Source organism: Manduca sexta, chromosome 17 (genome assembly GCF_014839805.1).
Source record: "Manduca sexta isolate Smith_Timp_Sample1 chromosome 17, JHU_Msex_v1.0, whole genome shotgun sequence".
NCBI lineage: Eukaryota > Metazoa > Arthropoda > Insecta > Lepidoptera > Sphingidae > Manduca > Manduca sexta.
In genome coordinates, this window is record NC_051131.1 from 6,703,463 (window position 1) to 6,721,946 (window position 18,484).

At 43.1% G+C, this 18,484-nt stretch overlaps 1 protein-coding gene across 4 annotated transcripts in view; it reads right to left on the reverse strand.

Moving 5' to 3' along the window:
• Window positions 1–1,857: 1,857 nt before the first annotated feature.
• The window catches only part of LOC115454708 (ecdysone-inducible protein E75-like), a 106,784-nt gene continuing 90,157 nt past the window's right edge, over window positions 1,858–18,484 (reverse strand). For 2 of the 4 annotated variants that reach the window (XM_030183429.2, XM_030183436.2), the window contains exons 2-5: window positions 14,283–14,371; window positions 7,631–7,775; window positions 3,827–4,062; window positions 1,858–3,714 (exon numbers count right to left, since the gene is read on the reverse strand). In XM_030183429.2, coding sequence (XP_030039289.1) covers window positions 2,194–3,714; window positions 3,827–4,062; window positions 7,631–7,775; window positions 14,283–14,371 — 1,991 coding nt within the window. In that variant the 3' untranslated portion in view covers window positions 1,858–2,193. Of the gene's footprint in view, window positions 3,715–3,826; window positions 4,063–5,249; window positions 5,694–7,630; window positions 7,776–14,282; window positions 14,372–17,608; window positions 17,981–18,484 lie in introns of those variants that run through there. The other 2 variants (XM_030183441.2, XM_030183447.2) reach the window with 2 other exon arrangements.

The window sequence follows — 18,484 nt, forward strand, 5'->3', positions numbered from 1 at the left end:
ATAGGAGGTCAGTAATAATATAACGATTAAAGTAACTACATAACGTTTACCTAATTAGTAATTATATAAGCATTGCATCTGGAAACGAAATACAGCTATGGGTATTATAAAGGGATTAAACGGAATATTTGCTGATGGATTCTGCGGAAAGACGGTGGTACGGCGCAGCGCGTGGTTTGGGGCGGTGGCGGATCGAGGGGTGAGACGGTGCGGCCGGGTGCAGGGTGCAGTGTGCGGCCGGAGGGGGCGGTCGTTGCGCGTGGCATTACACGGGCGGCCGATGCACCGGTACAGAGCGAGTCAAGTGCACGGCCAGCGCGACGCGTAGTGCGCTGTTGCACACGCCGCCATGTGCCATGCGCCCAACATCCGGTCAATAACTTCCCCGCCGATATCCTCTAAAGGGCAAATGGAAACATCCTGATATCTGCGCATTACACTCAAACGCTATTATCAAATGTTAAACTCTGCATAGATTATATTTATATGCCATGAAATGATTTATTTTACACGGACGCGTGTAAAGGATTGTTTGTTTTATGCATATTTGCAGATTGTGTCTATCGTTATCTTTGTGATTATGAAGGTCACTGCTGCGTCATCTTTACCGATTTTATTTCTAGAATTCTCTTTGCAGATAACAGTACAGGTTGATTTTCAATGTTAGACGTTTGTTTTATAAATTTTAATTAATTCTTTATTCTGCCACCTGTCAATATGTGTTTTGATTGTATTTATGGATATTGTATAGGTTTATAGTAATGCTTCAATTAACAGTATTTTGTTTCTTTTACACTTAGCTCAATAGTGATTAAGTTCTATAACTGGAAATATAATAATATCAGCCTTATATATTATATATTGTCTCATCGCTGGACAAGGTCTCTTTTACTACTGAGTGGGATTAGGCCTTATTCTATATCGCTGGCCTACGAATGTCGGACTTCATATATCGTCAAAATCCCCGTAGAAAACTCCTTAGGTATGCAGATTTCCTAGCGATGTTTTCCTCCACCGCTAAAGTCAGCGATAATTCGCTAAGAAAACAATATAACTTTAGAAAAGTCAGAGGTGCATGCCCTTGGGTTTTGAACCTGCGGACATTGGTCTCGGCAGTCCGTTCCACTCCCAGTTATGTTATCGCTTGTTCACAATATATGAATTGAAAAATGTTGGAAAGGTGCATGGTGGACTTATCTAGGTCTCTGCTACTGAGTATTCATATTATTGTATTTAACAACTTCATAAAGGTAAGTTGGTAGAAATCATTTTAACGCTCCCTGCGCCTTCAGTTGTTTGCTAGTGAGGTATGCGTATTGCATATACGGATTTATTTAACTAGTTTTAATTGTTTGGTCTATTTGGAATAAGTATCTGTCATATTGGTGGTACATAATATAAGTGATGTATTGTTAAGCGGAGTGTCAAAAGGAAGTACAGCCAAGTGGTCGGAACTACAGGTGGGCTTCGCACAACGCGGTTCGACGACCGAACGCCCTTCAGCCTCCACTAATATTTAAATACACTACGGAATATTTCAAATGCGGAAACTTTGTGTACAAACATGAGACAAGATAAGGCAAACTGTTAATGCCAATACCTTGATGTCGTGTGGACATTTATCTATCTCGATCATATTTTGATCATGTTGTTGTAACCTGTGAATTTTATTCTTTTGTTTTATACGAGTAATACAATAACGTATACAAATTATTGGGTGTAAAATGATTATTTAAGTGATGGATTTACAAACCTTCTGCTTTGTGCTCTGTTAGACTATTATTAAGTTGAAGGCTTGATGTGTATAAATTGTATCGGGTAGAGTTTTAATGGGGACGTAGAAATAAAATTCAAAAATATTTTTTACATGTTTGTTTTATTTTAAATCGACAACCTGTCATTATATTAACAAACAAATGACTGAGCACGCTCACATACGCACATACAATACACACATAAACACACCGCGACCGGCGCTGCATTGCATTATAAATTACACTTATATAGTCTTAAATTATTTTTCAGTCTATTGCGCTCTCCTCGTTCGGCGCCGGCCGCGCACGCACGCGTCCTAAACGAATTATCACATATAATATATTAAAACGATCTGCGAACGATTACTATTAACTAGTTTATTTAATTTAAAGTAGGTCGGGGTGGGGTGGCGGAGACTTGAGGCTCCGCAGGCCGGCCTCACGCTTCTAACATCTGCGGCATGTAAGTGCGCGGCGGCGAGGGGGACTTTTTGGAGAGGTTCAGCGGCGCGTCGGTGACGTCCACTTGCAGGGCCAGGACGGGCTGCGGCGCCGGGGACGCGCCGCGGTAGCACGTGAGCAGTCCACCCGCGCGCAGCGGGCAGCCCTCCGCCGGCGCGCTCGACTCGCCGCGCCGCATGTACTGCTGGATGATGTCCGTGCGTTTCAGCTGCTCCGGGGTCATACGCGGGCCCTCCATTAAGCTTTTGGCGAGCACAGAATGCGTGGACGAGAGAGACGCGCGCTGCGGCCGTGGCGAGTGGGCAGGGTGCGCCGGGTTGGCTGGGTGCGGATGTTGTGGTTGCGGCGATGGCGTTGGCCGAACTGTGCGCGCCTCTGCCTCCCCAGTGTCACGTCGCAATGCGCGGAATTTCTTGTGCCGTCTGTAAGCTTCATCCATCAACGAAGGAGTGCCTCCGTACAGTGGCGGGGCTTGCAGTACCCGCTTGAGTACCGGCATGTCGTCAGCGGAGACGGGTGGCCGTCTGTCTTCGTTGTGTTCTTCTAGCGAAGATCTTGGGCTCGAGCAACCCGACCCAGTGCCGACTATCCTTTCATGCTTTTCATTTCCGGACTCAATACCTGAATCAGTAGGAGAGTCAAGCTTCCTGTACCGGGGTGGCTGACGAACTGGCGTCACCGTGAGACCATTGTGTGCGAGATGTGCGACGCCGAGAGCTTCCTCATCGACGGAGCCGCGAGAGTCGAGGCGCCGGCGGCCGGCCAGAGTGGCGGCCAGCAGTGGTGTGCCGCAATCTCCTACCGCCTCACCGGATTCACTGCTCGACACCGAGCCGATGGGGCTGCGTGCTAACTCATCAGCTCCTGAATCAACCCATGAAACAGCTTCCTCCTCGCTCCACATTTGTTGTCGTAACAATTCTTTATGTTCCGTGCGGAATACGACAAGTTTTTCCGTGTGGAGTGTGCTAAGAGTGCGTAAGTCGGGAAGAGTGTCCATCAGTTCCCTCAGGAATCCCGGTCGGTCTGGCCTATTCTGTGCGATCACCGTCTGCAGGCACGCTTTGAGTCGCGTGTGCATTCTTTCTACAAGCTCAACGTTGCGAAGACCGGGTCTGTCTGGCGTGATGAGCACTATTGCGCAAAACAGACCAATTTCAGCGTCTGTCAAATTCATAGAGTTCATGCGCTCTGCAAATTTGAAAGTAGAATCGACGAGGAATCTCGCATTGGCACCGCTTTGAATGGAATCTCTCTTCATGAGTTGGCCGTTCAAACAGATTATACTATTGAGCGGCGCATCAAACATGCATATTAGGCGAACAAATAGAGCGTCAAAGAGGCCACTCTTTAGCAGCGTGAATTTGTCATCCTGTGTCAGGAGTTGGAACCCGGGGATGAGGCCGGCGAAGTCAATCACACCACGTATTACGTGCGCAAATCGCTGAGAAAATTCCTTTTCAGATTGTAGTTCTGGTGCCGGGTTCAAGGGGCAAGCCTACAACAAAAGAAAAATGCTTATTAATAATACTGATATTGTTTAAGTTTAAAAGAATCTACTAATTTATCCAACATAATAACAAAATAAATAATTAGGGACATAAGCTTACCAGAGTAGGTTGAGAATAGGTGGGACAGTCGCGGGCACGCGCACGCATGGCAGCAACGCGGTCGCGCGTGAACTCGCAGGTGTCGAGATGGGCGCGCACCACCCGCGCTAGCAGCCTCGGAGCGTCATCCAACTCCGCAGCGGCGGCTTGCTCATGGGCGCGCGAAGTCGACGATTGCTGCATGGCGGCTAAAATGCGCGCCTTCTCGCGCTTGGGCACTCGCCCAAATCGCACCGCTGCAACAATAACAAACGACATTCTACACAACTGACAAAAACATTCAATATAAAACCAGGGGTCAGTGATAGACCGACAGAGTCAACGATCAACGAAGGGGTTGTTGTGCAAGGTCGTGGATAAACATACAGCGGGTTGCAGCTGTCGTCAAATGTGCATGCATGCGGGCGCGCGAACCATGTGCACGCGCAGCTGACGGCGAGAGGGTAGAGTTCATCGGCCGGGGCGTCGGGCACACACGCGAGACACCCCTGTCTGGCGAGCCGTTTAAATCCGTGGGGTTCGACGAACGCGTTGTGTTTAAGTGAACTAGTTTGAATGAAGAGCGACAAAGCGCCGAACGCGAGGTCATACTAAAAAGTGTTACGACTTTCTCGCGCTAGGCACGGTGCGAACCGAAAAGTAACATGCGCCCGAGGCGGGCTTGCCGCTTGCGCCGTTCGTTTTGTGCACTGCGCCCGCGCCGCGCCGCGCGGTGAAAGTGTTTACGCGCGCAGCTCACGGTTGAAAACGAAAGCGGAGAGCGCCTTCTCGCCATTTCTCTCGACTTTCGCTGCGCAATGTGGGCCGCACCAGATGCATGCTCCCATTGTTCGTCGCTCACGGATTTTATTCTATTTTAACGCACCCACATATTGTTGTTTTCGATATTCAACAATTGTAGGGAAGGCATATGTATACTTTTAGTACGTTTAATAATTTATTTCATTTACTTTGTCATGTTGTATTACGATCCCTGTTTATAGATTTCATTATTTATTTGAATTTATAACAATAGATTTAAACTGAAATCAAAATTATTTTGATAGATATTTGATCATTGTCTTTTATGAATGTTATTATTATATATTAAGATACTGAGAAATGTAAGAATTAATTTCATAATAATATCTTCATTGGTTTAATTGCATTCGACGGACTAAGTTAGTTTGACTTAGAATTTCAATATTGTTGAAAATTAAATTAAATGCCAATCAGAATTATAGGTATTGCTATTAAATGAACTGAAGCATGTATATTTATATATATACACACACAGATAATAGCTTTAAAACATTAGTGCTACGCTTGTTGTAGCTTTCGTAGCACAGTGCTACGATACGATAACTGTTCTATATTTATTAAAGAAATTGTTACTTATAATTGAAATATTTAAAATAATAATGTTCACAACAATAATACATACGTGCATTGTGATATTTCACAACCCCGTTGAGGATCCCCTTAAGAATTGGCAAATCTTCTCCCATTTCGGATACCATTAGAGTTTTTCACTAAACTAAGTTCACAGCCAATGGCCACTGATAACTATAATTGGTAACTTTATGTTAATTATTGACTAAGGTAATTTATTCACTAAGTAGAGTGTCACATATCACACGTAGATTATTTAGAGTATATTCACAAACACTGTAATCCCAAAGAAATTAGTTGCAATCCAATGAGTGAGAGAGCTGATCGCACCGCGTTACAGTCAGCGGCGTACACCAGGCAAGGAGCCGGAGCGGTCACTGTGCGAGAGTGGCGCGGTCTCGAGTCCAACTGGCGAGCGACTTAATAACATAGCGATAGCAATGAGGGCTGACGACCGGTGCGCGGGCCGGACTCCCTCGCACTGCGCCGCGGCGCGCGCCGCGCCAACCTTGAACTTGACGCGCGGGGCGGCGCGGCGCGCGGGGACGGGGGCCGTCAATAAACTCCGCGCAGGCCCCTGCCCCCGCGAACACTCGACCCCCCCGCCCCGCCCTCCACCGACACCCGCCTCGTCCCTCACAACACCGCAACAGTACCCTGCCTCCCAATCAGCACACGCGTCATCTAACATCTCTAACTTGGCTATGTGACGTGACATGCGAATTTTACGAACTTATTTTGAATTTAGATTTTGGTATTCATGATTTTTTGCTATTACCATACCTATTCTCTGTAAAACCAATAAAAGTAAAAAAAAATCGAAGGATCAGAGATTCACGGCCGTTATGTCTTTTTAATTTATCCAATGCTTAATTAAACTAATTAAGGAAATCACTGGCGCGTCCAATGTCTACAGTTAATATTTATTATTTTACTCATGATATTATTGTGATAAATCATTATTATCACACATAGTCAACTAATCATTAATTTGTCTTTGCCTCTGATTCAAAATTAATTTCGGACGTTGTAACTATGATAATAATATAACAGTAGTATGTGCGTAGTTGCAATATAAATATTATAAAATAAGATAAGATTATATTATCCTTTTATATATAAAAAAAAACTTCTTAATATAATGTATTTTAATAACAAATATAATTAGTTATAATAGGGAAATAAAAATATAGCTACAAACATTGACAAAACAATTAAAATAAACCGTCATTAACCATCATTATCCGTTAACTATGCAAAGGTAGATTTGTTCGTTGAACGAACTTACAAGTTCCACAATTTTCCGCAAAAGCGCTAGTATCGCTATTTGCCGCTTTAGCGCCATCTGTTGTCGAGTAGACGAATGAGTAAAGTTTAGAATAACGTCATCTTTTTAAGTCGCGGTTTGTGATAAATTTATATTTGCTTATTTATGTTTTCGTAACAACATAACAAGGCATGAATTGTTTTTGTTTTTTTTTATTACAGAGCAATGTTTCAAGGATTAATTTTAACTCTATGGGTAATGCATTAAATAGTGTCATTCAAAGAAGCTTTTTACACGGTGAGAGACAAGCGTGTACACTGTACATTGATATTATATAAATCACATTAGACTCAATGAGATGAGATAATTAGTTGACTTTGTATCTTAGAAATCTATATTCATTAGGTGAAGGAACTTGCATTACGAAAGTGAAAACAGAAATTTCACTCTCGCGCTTACGAAATGTGCCTTTCTCTGCTTTCACTGCGTACGCGGTGGTCGCGGTATAAGCGTGGGGTTTCGAGCGAATGTCGCAACGAGCAGAGCCGAGCGGCGCTGAGTGGCGCGGGCGCGGGCATCGACCCGCTTAGCGTGCGCTCACCCGCGCTTGCATAACCGACCTCCTACACCGAGACCACTCGTGCCCCCCCGCGCCCCCGCGCGCCCCCCGCGCGCCCCGCGCTGCGCCAGCCCTGTGCACTCGCTACGCGAAATAGGATCTGGTCGCACGGCGGTACGCGTGCGCGCCGCGTCCCATTTGGCGCACTGAGATGGCGCGCAAACGACCTTCCTGCGCTAATTGCGTATGCGTACCCGCCGGCCACCGGAGACTATCCCGCATGCAACCCGCTGCACGCGCACAATTGCGCCTAGTCTCGCATCATAATTATTTTAATACACAACATTTTTATATTATAGAACATCTTTAACCTAATTTACCAATTAGATTAAAATTTCAATATTTGATATAAACATTGATGTTACAACAAATAGATATGCAATTTGTGAGTTATCAGAAATTAATTGAAAATAGCCAAAATGGTAAATTTATGAAACAAAATGGAAAAAAATCTTGACTATTACATGTATAACTTTTTTGTTTCGAGCAAATAATTTCATGCTATTAAAAATATTAAAAATAAATATAATAAAGAATATGAACTCACCATCTCTGCTCATGCCCACAGCTATGCATTTTTTCAGTCGGCAATATTGGCACCGATTTCTGTTGATTCTAAGGATGGAGCACTGCTGGTTTTTCGTGCAGGGTCTGTACTGGATCTTCTGTTGTATGGAGCGCCGAAAGAAGCCCTGGGGATCACATCGGCATTTACAGTCTCTCTCGACGTCGGAGCCGTCGTCGCTGGAGCAGCCGGAGTCGCTTGACTCGCGGCGCGCCTCCAGCATGCTCACCAGCACCGAGTGCCGCTCGCGCAACTCCGCGCCGCACGACATGGCACGCACCATTCACTAGCACACGCACTCGCCACTAGCACCACCGCAACGTCCACACTACAACGCACAGCGCACGGTGACTCTGGTGATAAGGATCTCGCGCGCTGCACCGACACGGATGGCGGCCGACAGCGGACTGTGCGGGCGCTGCGCCGCGCGGCGCACAGTTACCCGCGCGACCTACTTGCCGGCCGCCGACCCAACCGAGAAAGTGAGAGTGGCACCGGCCCCCGCGCGCCCGTCTCCCTCTCGCGCTCCTAACGGTCCACGTCGCTCTAGAATGCGCCGCTGCCGCTGCACCGGTGCGCCGGATATAGGCCGGGCGCATCCCGGCGGCGTCGCGGCGCGCGGTCGTTCACCCCGGGTCGACGACCGCTCGATTGCACAACCGCCGTCACTCCCCTCGCGCACTCCTTTGCCCGGGAGCTAGGACACGAGTCCGCTCGGGTCGTCGACCAGCTCTACGCCCGGTGACGTCAAGTATGCGTCACGTCCTACCTCAATGCGCGCGCGCTCCTCTAGGGGTTGCAACATTCCAATTTAATTACTCAGTTACTACGAGACTGCAATTGAACGCGTGACTAGTTAAACCGTGACCCGCCCTCGACGCTACTTGTAACATATCTTGGTACTTGTAGTACCAAGATATTAATTAATTTAATTAGTGAATTATTCAAATAGCTGAGTGTTGTTTAATTTATTTTTTGGACTATGTATTAAAATACAAATCTTAAAGTTTAATTGATGTTATTGTAACATTATGTATTGTTTGAAATAGGAATGGACTCCTGGGATTATTTCAGCAGTATTGGCAAACACAGAGGCTGCGCCGTTACGGTGCTACAAGAGAGTGCGCAGCAGGGGCGGTGGCGGGGCCGCGGGCGGCGGCGGGGGAGAAGCACACGGGTCGGTGGCCCAATTTCGCGCTGCCATCGATCCATTGTGCGCTGTGCGAGTGGCCCATAATTGGTCGCAGCGCGGGCACTGACCGGCCACGCGGTCGTTGCCCTCTGCCGCGAAAACAAAACCTTCCCCGCCCGCGCTGCACCGTACCTTACTTATCGTATGTGCAGTCGGCACTGGGACAGAGAATGCATATCTCTACAAAAATATTGGGATACTGAAGTGCAATCGCGAAAAAGTCCCGCTTTAGTACGTGGCATGATCACAAATACTATTACGGACAATTAGTTATACTTAAGTAAATATGTTTGACTTAAACTTACTCTTTATCTATGACTAATTTTACTAAATATTTTTTTTAACCCTAGATAAAGATAACTAAGAGATTTAAAGTAACAAGTTATAGTTAGGGGATTTGTAGTATAAGAATTTCAATAAAAGCTTCTTCTAAATTGAATAATACTCGTATCGAAGGTTCAATGGCCGCTAAGTAATTAACACGGTGACTTCCTTTCGAGTTCTAAAAAATATTTAGTCTATTTGTGTCCGACACTTACAAAATTGTGCTGAGTCGTATGTAGGTAGTCCCACTTAATTTTAGGTCATTTTGATAATTATGTGAGTCAATAATATTTGCGTCGGCAAATGAAACGAAATTAATCGCTTACACGAATTGTTTACTATTTGTGTTATTGTTTTTAATTTATGCCATTTTTACGTTGGCATTACAATTTAGTATCTAGTTTACATTATTAGAGGTTAATAACCTTATCAAACATACTTTGATTAACATATTTCTTGTGATGACCCATTTATCATGAAAATATCTAACATACAAAAAAAAATATTGACCGTTCGATTATGTACCTAATATATAATAGTTTATGTAATATAAGAACGTCAATTAGTGTCTACGAGCCATACATAGTTACGCGAGTAAGTAATGACGCACTGGTTTGAGTGTTTGCATGACAGCTTCGACCACCGGCTCTCACCTATCTATGATTCATAAACGGGTGTATAAATACACGTACATAGAACAGTTCGCAGGTCGCGCGCGAGGGTTTTGGCGTGATAGTTGGTGTCGATGTAGGTCGCGTTCGGCTATCTAGACTTTTCGACAGAGCTCGGCGCCCCGGCTGCGACCACCGCCGCTTCCCGCGCCCGCGCGCCGATAAGCGATCGCCCAACACTTTTTGTCGTTAACGTTACATTGACACACTTACAGCGGCTATTGTTTGTCACGACTTTCTTGTAAATAACTTTATAATAAACATACAAAAATAACGTTATTTTATAGCAAACATTATGAATGATAATTTTATGTTGAAATTAAACTAATTTTCCGGATTCTATCGCGGTTTTTTGTTTTTTATTTTTTGGGGTGACTGTCAGTCACCCCCGTGACCATGAAGGCTGCAAAGTCTTCGAAACGTCGGGAGAAAAATAAAAAACAAAATACCGCGATAGAATCCGGAAAATTAGTTTAATTTCAATGTCTAACATTCGCGTAAATATAAGAAATCATTATGATATTTTTATGTATCAATCGTCTGGCAGCGAAAACCCAACATATGAGTACATACATTTTATTGAGTCATTGATCAGTCACGTAATATGTTTATTAATAAAATTGATATATTTTTAAGCAGGTAACTAAAGTTAGTATGTACATAAACACATAGAATCGACCCTAAGACAAGTTCTCACAAAACGCTCTCGCACTGAACCTGAGTATATTGTTAAAATATTATTAAAACAGTATTATTACATTCATACAATATTTTCAATTGTTATTCCACTATTTATAGAAAAGTGCATGCTCCAGATACTCTATCATTTATTATTCATCATTCTTTCGTAGAACAAAACAACTCATACCAAGATTGCGACTACAGTAATATTTTTTTTGTTGGGATGTCAATGGAATAGAAACAGATAGATTTTTCGCGGCTACGAATGTGTATTGGTGTTTATTTGATATGTTGAAACTTTAAAGTGTAGATTTTTTGAGCAAGCAGCAAACGAAGAGCATTGGTGATCTGACGGGCGGTGGCGGCGGCGGTGGCGCGGGCGTGGCTCGCGCTCGGTCGTGGTGGCGACGGCTAACGGTGCCGCGGCCAACGACATTGCTAACGCTGGCTAAGCCGCAAACATGCTGACGCACCGCCTCGCTATATTTCCGAGGAAGCGACACAGCTATCGGCGACCGACCTCACACCGGCTAACAGTCCACTCTACGTGCCTGCCGCCTGCCGGTGCACAGATGTTCATATGATAACACACAAAGCCGCTGACTCATGTCGGCTCTGATTCATTTCCCGTTCACGTATCGCCATTTTATTTTTAGAAGGAACGTAATCCCAATAGATAATTTGTAATCGTTCATTCATTATTCATTCACTTACTGTCGTCGACGAATGCGTGTGTCAATGAATGCATACTCAACTAATTGTACAGGTATGTATGGTGCAATGAAAATTCTGTCACATCTATTATGATGTCGGATAGGTTTATAAAACAAAACTTATATATTTTTTTGGATCATATCATTTGTTCGTTGAATTAGTAAATCCCTATTAGTAATTATCGCCTTGAAATTATATTTAAATTGTATATTTACAAATATTTTCCTACTTCAAAAATATTAACATAAATATTTACATATAATTGGATATATCCATATGCCAATTGTCATCGTTTAGTTAAATTGAATTCGTTTTCCTTGTGCAGTGTATAGCGTATACTGTAAGGAGGATAACAATTTAAGGCTGAGAAGGCGCGAGCGGCGAGGAGTCAAGTTCGGTAAACTCATGTGTTGAACAGGAAATCATAAACGCAAACGTAACAGCCAGCGCGCGATGTTCTCAATAAATATGACCGCTCAGGGATCAACGAACTTTTAAACTGACAGTTCAAAAATAATGTAGGTTACGTTCACGTTGCGCGTACATTCGTTACCCGTAAAAGTTGTTTACGGCGAGGAGAGGAGAGGCGCCGGGCGCGGCCGCTAGCGCGCGAGGTCGACGGCCGCCCGCCCTGCACTGCAGAATTGGTGCCGAAAAAATAAGCAACCCACAACGCACAGAAATTATGTCAACTACTGTTGAGAACAAAGAAGTCTTCAAGTTTTACGTTGCCATAGCAATCACTACCAAAACAAAACTATTATTGGAATAGAAACCACATTGTAGAGACTATTTAAATATGTAACTGACGGAATCAATACTGCGCCCGACTTAGATACTAAAACGAACACGAGACTAAATTTACATTTCTATTGATCCACTTTTATAATTGAAAAGAAAAAAATAATAAAAAAAATAACGCACGAATCATGAATTCGTACATAAAATAAATTTGAATTTAGTTATAATATATTTATATTTCAAAACATTAATAAAGCTAAAATATTACTTTCAGTAAATACGTATTCAATGAATCTCAGATCCTTTCGCAAAACATAATTCGCAAGAAGTAGTAATTAATAAAGACGAGTTCATTGACATCGATGCGTACGATAGGACTCCTCACACCTAATATCAAGCTATAAAGTTACACACCCGTTCGTCATTCATTCACTTTTCATTTGTAGCAAGCAAACTTGTGGTGGCGATGTGTTAAAACTGGCGCCATCTAGCGTCGGATAGCTGAACAAGTATTTTATGTTTCTTATCTTTGTCGCTAGCTGGCGTTCGACGTTCCACGCAGATTAGTATTGACACGAAAAAATGTTTATTTAATTATGAATGACAAAATATTATATATTATTTAGAAAGTATTTCTTTGGAAAAAAGTCGATGATGGTTATTTTTGGTTATACCGACTGATAACCAAAAATTATTATGTAGGTCTATATTATATGATTTTATGTGTATAAAGCTAGTTTACCATTCAAAATAATAATCTTGTGGAGCGAGCGTCGCTCGTCAATCTGGCAGCTATTATCGTATGAAAGTCCTATGGCCGCTGCACAATGCACCAGACATCCGCACGCTCGGGGTCGAAGGACACGCTTTGTTCGCGACCCACCCCAAACAAATAATAGGTCTCATATACCAAACCAAACTGCACTTGCACGTCTATTCATTTGCTTTCCATGTTATTAATTCAATTTTGCTACAACTCTATAAACGGTTTAAATAGAACGGTTAATTGAATAATTTTTAGTCTATAATAATATCCTTAAAGGGCTTCTACGATACTAATGTTAAATTTGACAACACACTATTTAGTTTTATGTATGCGACATGAGGAATTAATAATAATAATTATTAAGTGTTGGTCTTGAATTTTTGTAATTTTTGACTGATTGCTCTTTTTGAATTCCCTGTCATAATATGAAATTTAACAGAGTATATTTTTAGAACACATTTATGACTACAAATCATCTAGAATTAAAATTTACTCTGTAACTTGATCAGATTTAAAAATAAAATATAATAACGGTTGCATTGTGCAGTTTTAAATACGGTTTGTAGTTTAATGTCCGGCGGGACGCAGGTCAGGAATTGGTCCGGCTGAGCAAACGACCTTGTGTGATGTCATTTTTATACTATCGAGAACCTGTTTCTCTTTTACAATCCATGTCCTATATGACGCGGGCCGCACTAATTAAAATACATTTCCCGATGTCCTGCATCGACGAGAAACACAGAATGGCACAACGATACATAATATTATTTAAGCCGACGTTGATCAGCTCAATGATTTATATGAACCTATACAATTATCGTCAATCAACGAGGTCATGAAATTCCTTTCGATAAATTAATAAAAACATATAAGTTTCTAAATTAAATATGCAGGTTCGCGATTCGATCCGTTTGAATTTTGTATTATGAATTCAAACTATTGGCCTTTCGTGGTGGTGTGTTATGAACACGTTAATGATGGGCCGTTCCCGTGTGATTGTTCCGGCAGGTATGAGGGATAAAACGCGTCGGTTCGGGTCGCAGGCCCTGACCGCCCGGCCTCGGTCGCCAGCAGGTACCCGCCGACCCCAAACCGCTTTTAGTATTATAATTTCACACGATACGACTGTTATAGATTAGCCTAAGTAAAGTGGTACGGCGCACTCACAAATCAGATTTACATTTTATAAGTAAATAAGGTCATCTGGTCGCTGAATGCACAGAGATTGTCTTCCGCGTATCGCGACCTTGGTACTGGCACTGCAATACCAGCCAACGGTACAAAACAAAAGTTTGCAAGAGAGGCTAGAGGGGCCTGCTCGCTGCTCACTACCCTGTCAGCCACAGACACTTCCTGCTTGAGAATGTCGAGACTACCCGCATGCGTGACTCAATTAATGCCTTATTTATAATAACAATGTATCCAGACATTTCCTGTCGTATGCACGGTTACGTAATGCTAGTGGTGGTGCTTTAGATTCGGTGCTGGTGAACATTCGAACAACAATTATATACGATTTAAACACACGTTTAGAGTTATATTTACCTTGCAGCCCTCACAGGAATGCACGCCGTAGTGGAATCCACTGGCTTTGTCGCCGCACACGCGGCATAGCACCGTGGTACCATCGAACTCTGCAACAAACAAAGAAAATAGATTAGTTACTGTTCATTCTACGCTAAGTTTATTGTCATTATACAGATTACTGCGGTTGATAACGCGTGCTAACATCTTGGATTGTAACTTGTGCCCCAGAAAGTTTTGTAATGTGTATAACAAACATTATGTAGAGAACACGTGATTCTGATTTCGCCGCGCCCGTATCGCGACCTTGCTCTAACCTAGCATCGCAAACACACGTCGTTTATAATTAGTTGAAGTTTTTGGCGATGACACGTGATGGACAGGCATTTTCCTATCAAAACGTTTGGCTTATTACAATTTGGGGCACAATCGAATATTTTTATGAGTCAGATTTTGTTTACATTTTTTACATCTCAAGAAAACTCAAAATATGCCAAATCGCTTTAGTTATACAGCGAAAATTGATGTATCTCGAGTCGTGTAGACTGTGCGAATAGATCCAATAATGAATCCAAACAAACGAAAGTGGTGGTGTAAAAATAAAGTTGATTGGCATCACATTAGTTACACGTGCTCATATGAGGTAAGCAATTAGTGATAACCTGTGATTAGAAATAATATATTTTACATTAATAATAATAAAACTATCAAAATCAGTAATCAGTAGGGTGATACTTGCCAAAGCTAATAGTTTTCGAAGAGCGAACATTTAGTTCGGCATTCGGCTTAATTACATTCACGTAGTGTACAAAACAAAACAGTTGCTAATGAAATCTGTGACGCAACCGTATCATGTTGCGTGCGTCAGGGTGACACTGAATAGTTATTTTAGAAAGTGCCGAGTCTCTCCACTTTAGTTAGCGAAGTCAACGACCTCCCCCTCGCAACAGACACGAATGTTGTCAAAAGTTTTACAGTGGTATAGCATTTAAAGGTACCGAGTACAAAGTTGTTTACTTTTATTATCTTATAATAAAATAAATTAGGAAAATAATTAGTAACAATTCTTATCGTCTGACAAATATAAAACTAAGAATCGGTAATGGACAAAGCAATTTGGGAGTAGGTCAGTGATAGAGACGGTCGGAGCCGATGGGCACTTGGCGGCCACAAGCCCCCAACAGGTGTGATGTATTAGTGCACGGGCGCTCACCGAGGCGGCTCGGGAAGAGCGAGCGGGCGCGCGGGCTCGAGCCGCGGTCTCGCGACTCGATCAGGAAACTGGTTCGGGCGGCGCCCCCGACTGCTCTCACTTTCTTCCTCCAGTCGTTTGTTTATTTGTTAAGGGAGTAACGCGGCGGGCCTTTTGGAAGGAACTTTCTATTTCTGGCGCGCATCACTCGCGGCGGGTCGACGATCGACGCAGTCGCTTTCTACAGCGTTACTTTCTTTTTTCTATAGACGGCGAACGGTCGCATTCGATGAATGAATTCGGTCTCATCTCGTGTAATACCGTCGTGTACCGGCAGTGCGTGGCCGAGAACACCTTATAGAAGCGGGAGTGGGGTACACAATGGATCAGGGAAAGCGTTGTCGCTCGTCACTAGTGCAGTTGCAGCATATTCAGTAGCGTGCAGCCATTTCTCTTCGTGTGATGCAACACGCGCGTTTTTCTGAGTGGCGCGTGTGAGAGTCGGTCGTTAGTTACGTCAATTAAATGGCAAGGAAAGCGCGCGAGAAAGTCTCTACTTCACGTAACACGAACATCGGCCGAGCGTGCAAGCGGCTCGCAACACCGGCACTGAGTCAGCCGCACCGGCCGACGCCGTCACGCCGCCCTCGCGGAATGTGTGTCACGGCGACGTTTGTTTGTAAATAATTAACTCACGGGATCGGCCAAATCACGTTCCATCATTAACTTCCTTGTTTAAAAGCACGTACTAGATTCGTTACGGATGGCAGTTCTATTATTAGTATTATCAAATCAGTAGTCAAATAGCATGAAATGTTTCCTACCTATTTAATTAAATCCATACCTACACAATACCTTATGAGTGCAATCAAAAAATAATTGTTCTTTTGGAAACTGGTCGACCTAGGTAATATGGCAAATATATAAAGGCTTAAGGTTGCGATGTGTTGTTACATGTCAATCGATGCAAGTGCATTAACGACTGAAAGCGAATGCTCCGCTGTTGCACGAGTTGAGAGAAAAGTAAAAGTGGTGTGGTAAGACAACAGCTGTCGCCACGTGGAACACATCACCACGATTTATAACTAAAGTTGTTTTCTCATGACGTTTGTTCAAAATAAATCATTAATATTACGAACGTTACAACGGTTAACTCTTTGTTGATTTCAGTTAAAATTTCACGGGAGAAAATCATCAATATCGATACGATCATTAACGATCGAAGTGAAATCAATTAGGGCTCCCTGCAGTCACGGTGCGTAATGCTTATAGTTTGCCCCTCAATTTGCACAAGGGAACATTTTGACCAATTTCTTCAAGTGGCGTGCGTATTTGGCACAATTGTATTTAATTGTTTTTCGCCGAACCCTTCCGTGCGGAAATGTTCAACAATCCATCAATCAAATCTTTTGATATCAAATATAAATGACATTTTGTTAGCATTGTTTGCTTTTGTGTTTAAAATTTTTCAGTAACGTTATTGATCATTTATAATTTTTTTTTACGTTAAAATTTAACAATTTATGCTCAGTATGTAAACTAATCGATCGAAATAGTAATACTTCGTACCTTGAGATGTTACCATTTTATATTGAAGGATAACATATAATTGATACGGTTGAATTTTTTTTGTCTTTATTTATATTGTTAACCAAACATCATATTTGTCATCTTAATTTAGGATTTAAAAATTAATTTATTGAAATTGAGTTTAATCTTATATAATGATTCACTACTCGCTTTTGAACTTCGAATAGTAAAATAAATATTTACTAATAGTAAGTAGAATAAAAGTGCATGAAATCAAACAATAAGAATCCCAAAATATGATGTAAAAATCATGAACAATTATAATTATTGCATTACTCAATATTTATTACGTCATAATAATTTAATAGTTGAGGTTAATATTAAATATGATTTTTTCAACCTATATGCATTATACATCAATAATAATAAATAGTGGATCAAAATTTATTGAGCGAGGTAACTTTTGATTCCTCGGGAAAACAACACAGTTTATAATGTAAATAATAAAAACAATATTTTACATCCAACGAATGAAACAAAAAAGAGGTCATGTGATGTAAAAACAGAAGACAGGTCTACCTGGCTACTGTCTACGGATATATAGAAAAGAGTGGGAGCGGTATACCTATATGCAGTTCTGGTTCCCGCTCCCTGTGCACCGGACTCGTGACATCGGTCGGCGTGGGCGCATCGTAACGCCCGTAGCTGCTATCCGGAGACATCACTAGAGTCATGTACAAGTATTTGAAACTATTTATTTGTCCTCCCCCGCACTGCACTGCACGTTAACCACATTGAAGACGCTGATGCGCTGATTGTTAAACAAATTACGTTGTACGCGCTTTATCACTGTATATAGGATAGGAGTGCATGGGCCGAAGCGCAGCCGGCTCTGAGCACGTCGCGAGTCGCGAGGGATGAAGGTCGCTCGTCTACGGAGTGCCGTGCACGCGTCGCGTGCGTCTCTCTCGAGCTCGATCGACGAACTGAGCGAGTGTCGCGCGCGCTATTGCTCGCCGCCGCTCGAGTCTCCCCTTAAGAGTGAAAGTCTGCAAAAAGATCGGCGTTCCGTGCGATACAATCGGTTCGACGACGGGGCCGAGTGCGTCGGGCGAATTTCGCCTTTATCGGCCTCAGAAGTCTGTCCGTCTATGCTTTGGAACGAGGATCGGCGCGCTTCGAACTCCGGTCTCCGAGGTCATTGCCGCGCGGTTTGCGGACCAATCACAAACACGCGCAGACGTGCGCGGCGAGCGATTGGAGGACTGACGACTCCGCGCCCCGCGGCCCGCAAGCTTCAAGCGCGAGTTCGAAGACCCGAACCTTGCGGCTCACGGCGGCCAAGGTCGCGCGAGAGCGGCACCGACAGAGAATCCGTCCGAACGTTCGAGTGGGACGTAGCCCACTGCCGGTTGCCGGTTGCGTCACACTACGAAAATATTTTTGGTGATGGAACGCGAGTGAACTTGAACACGAACCCAAGCTAATGGATGGCAAGCGG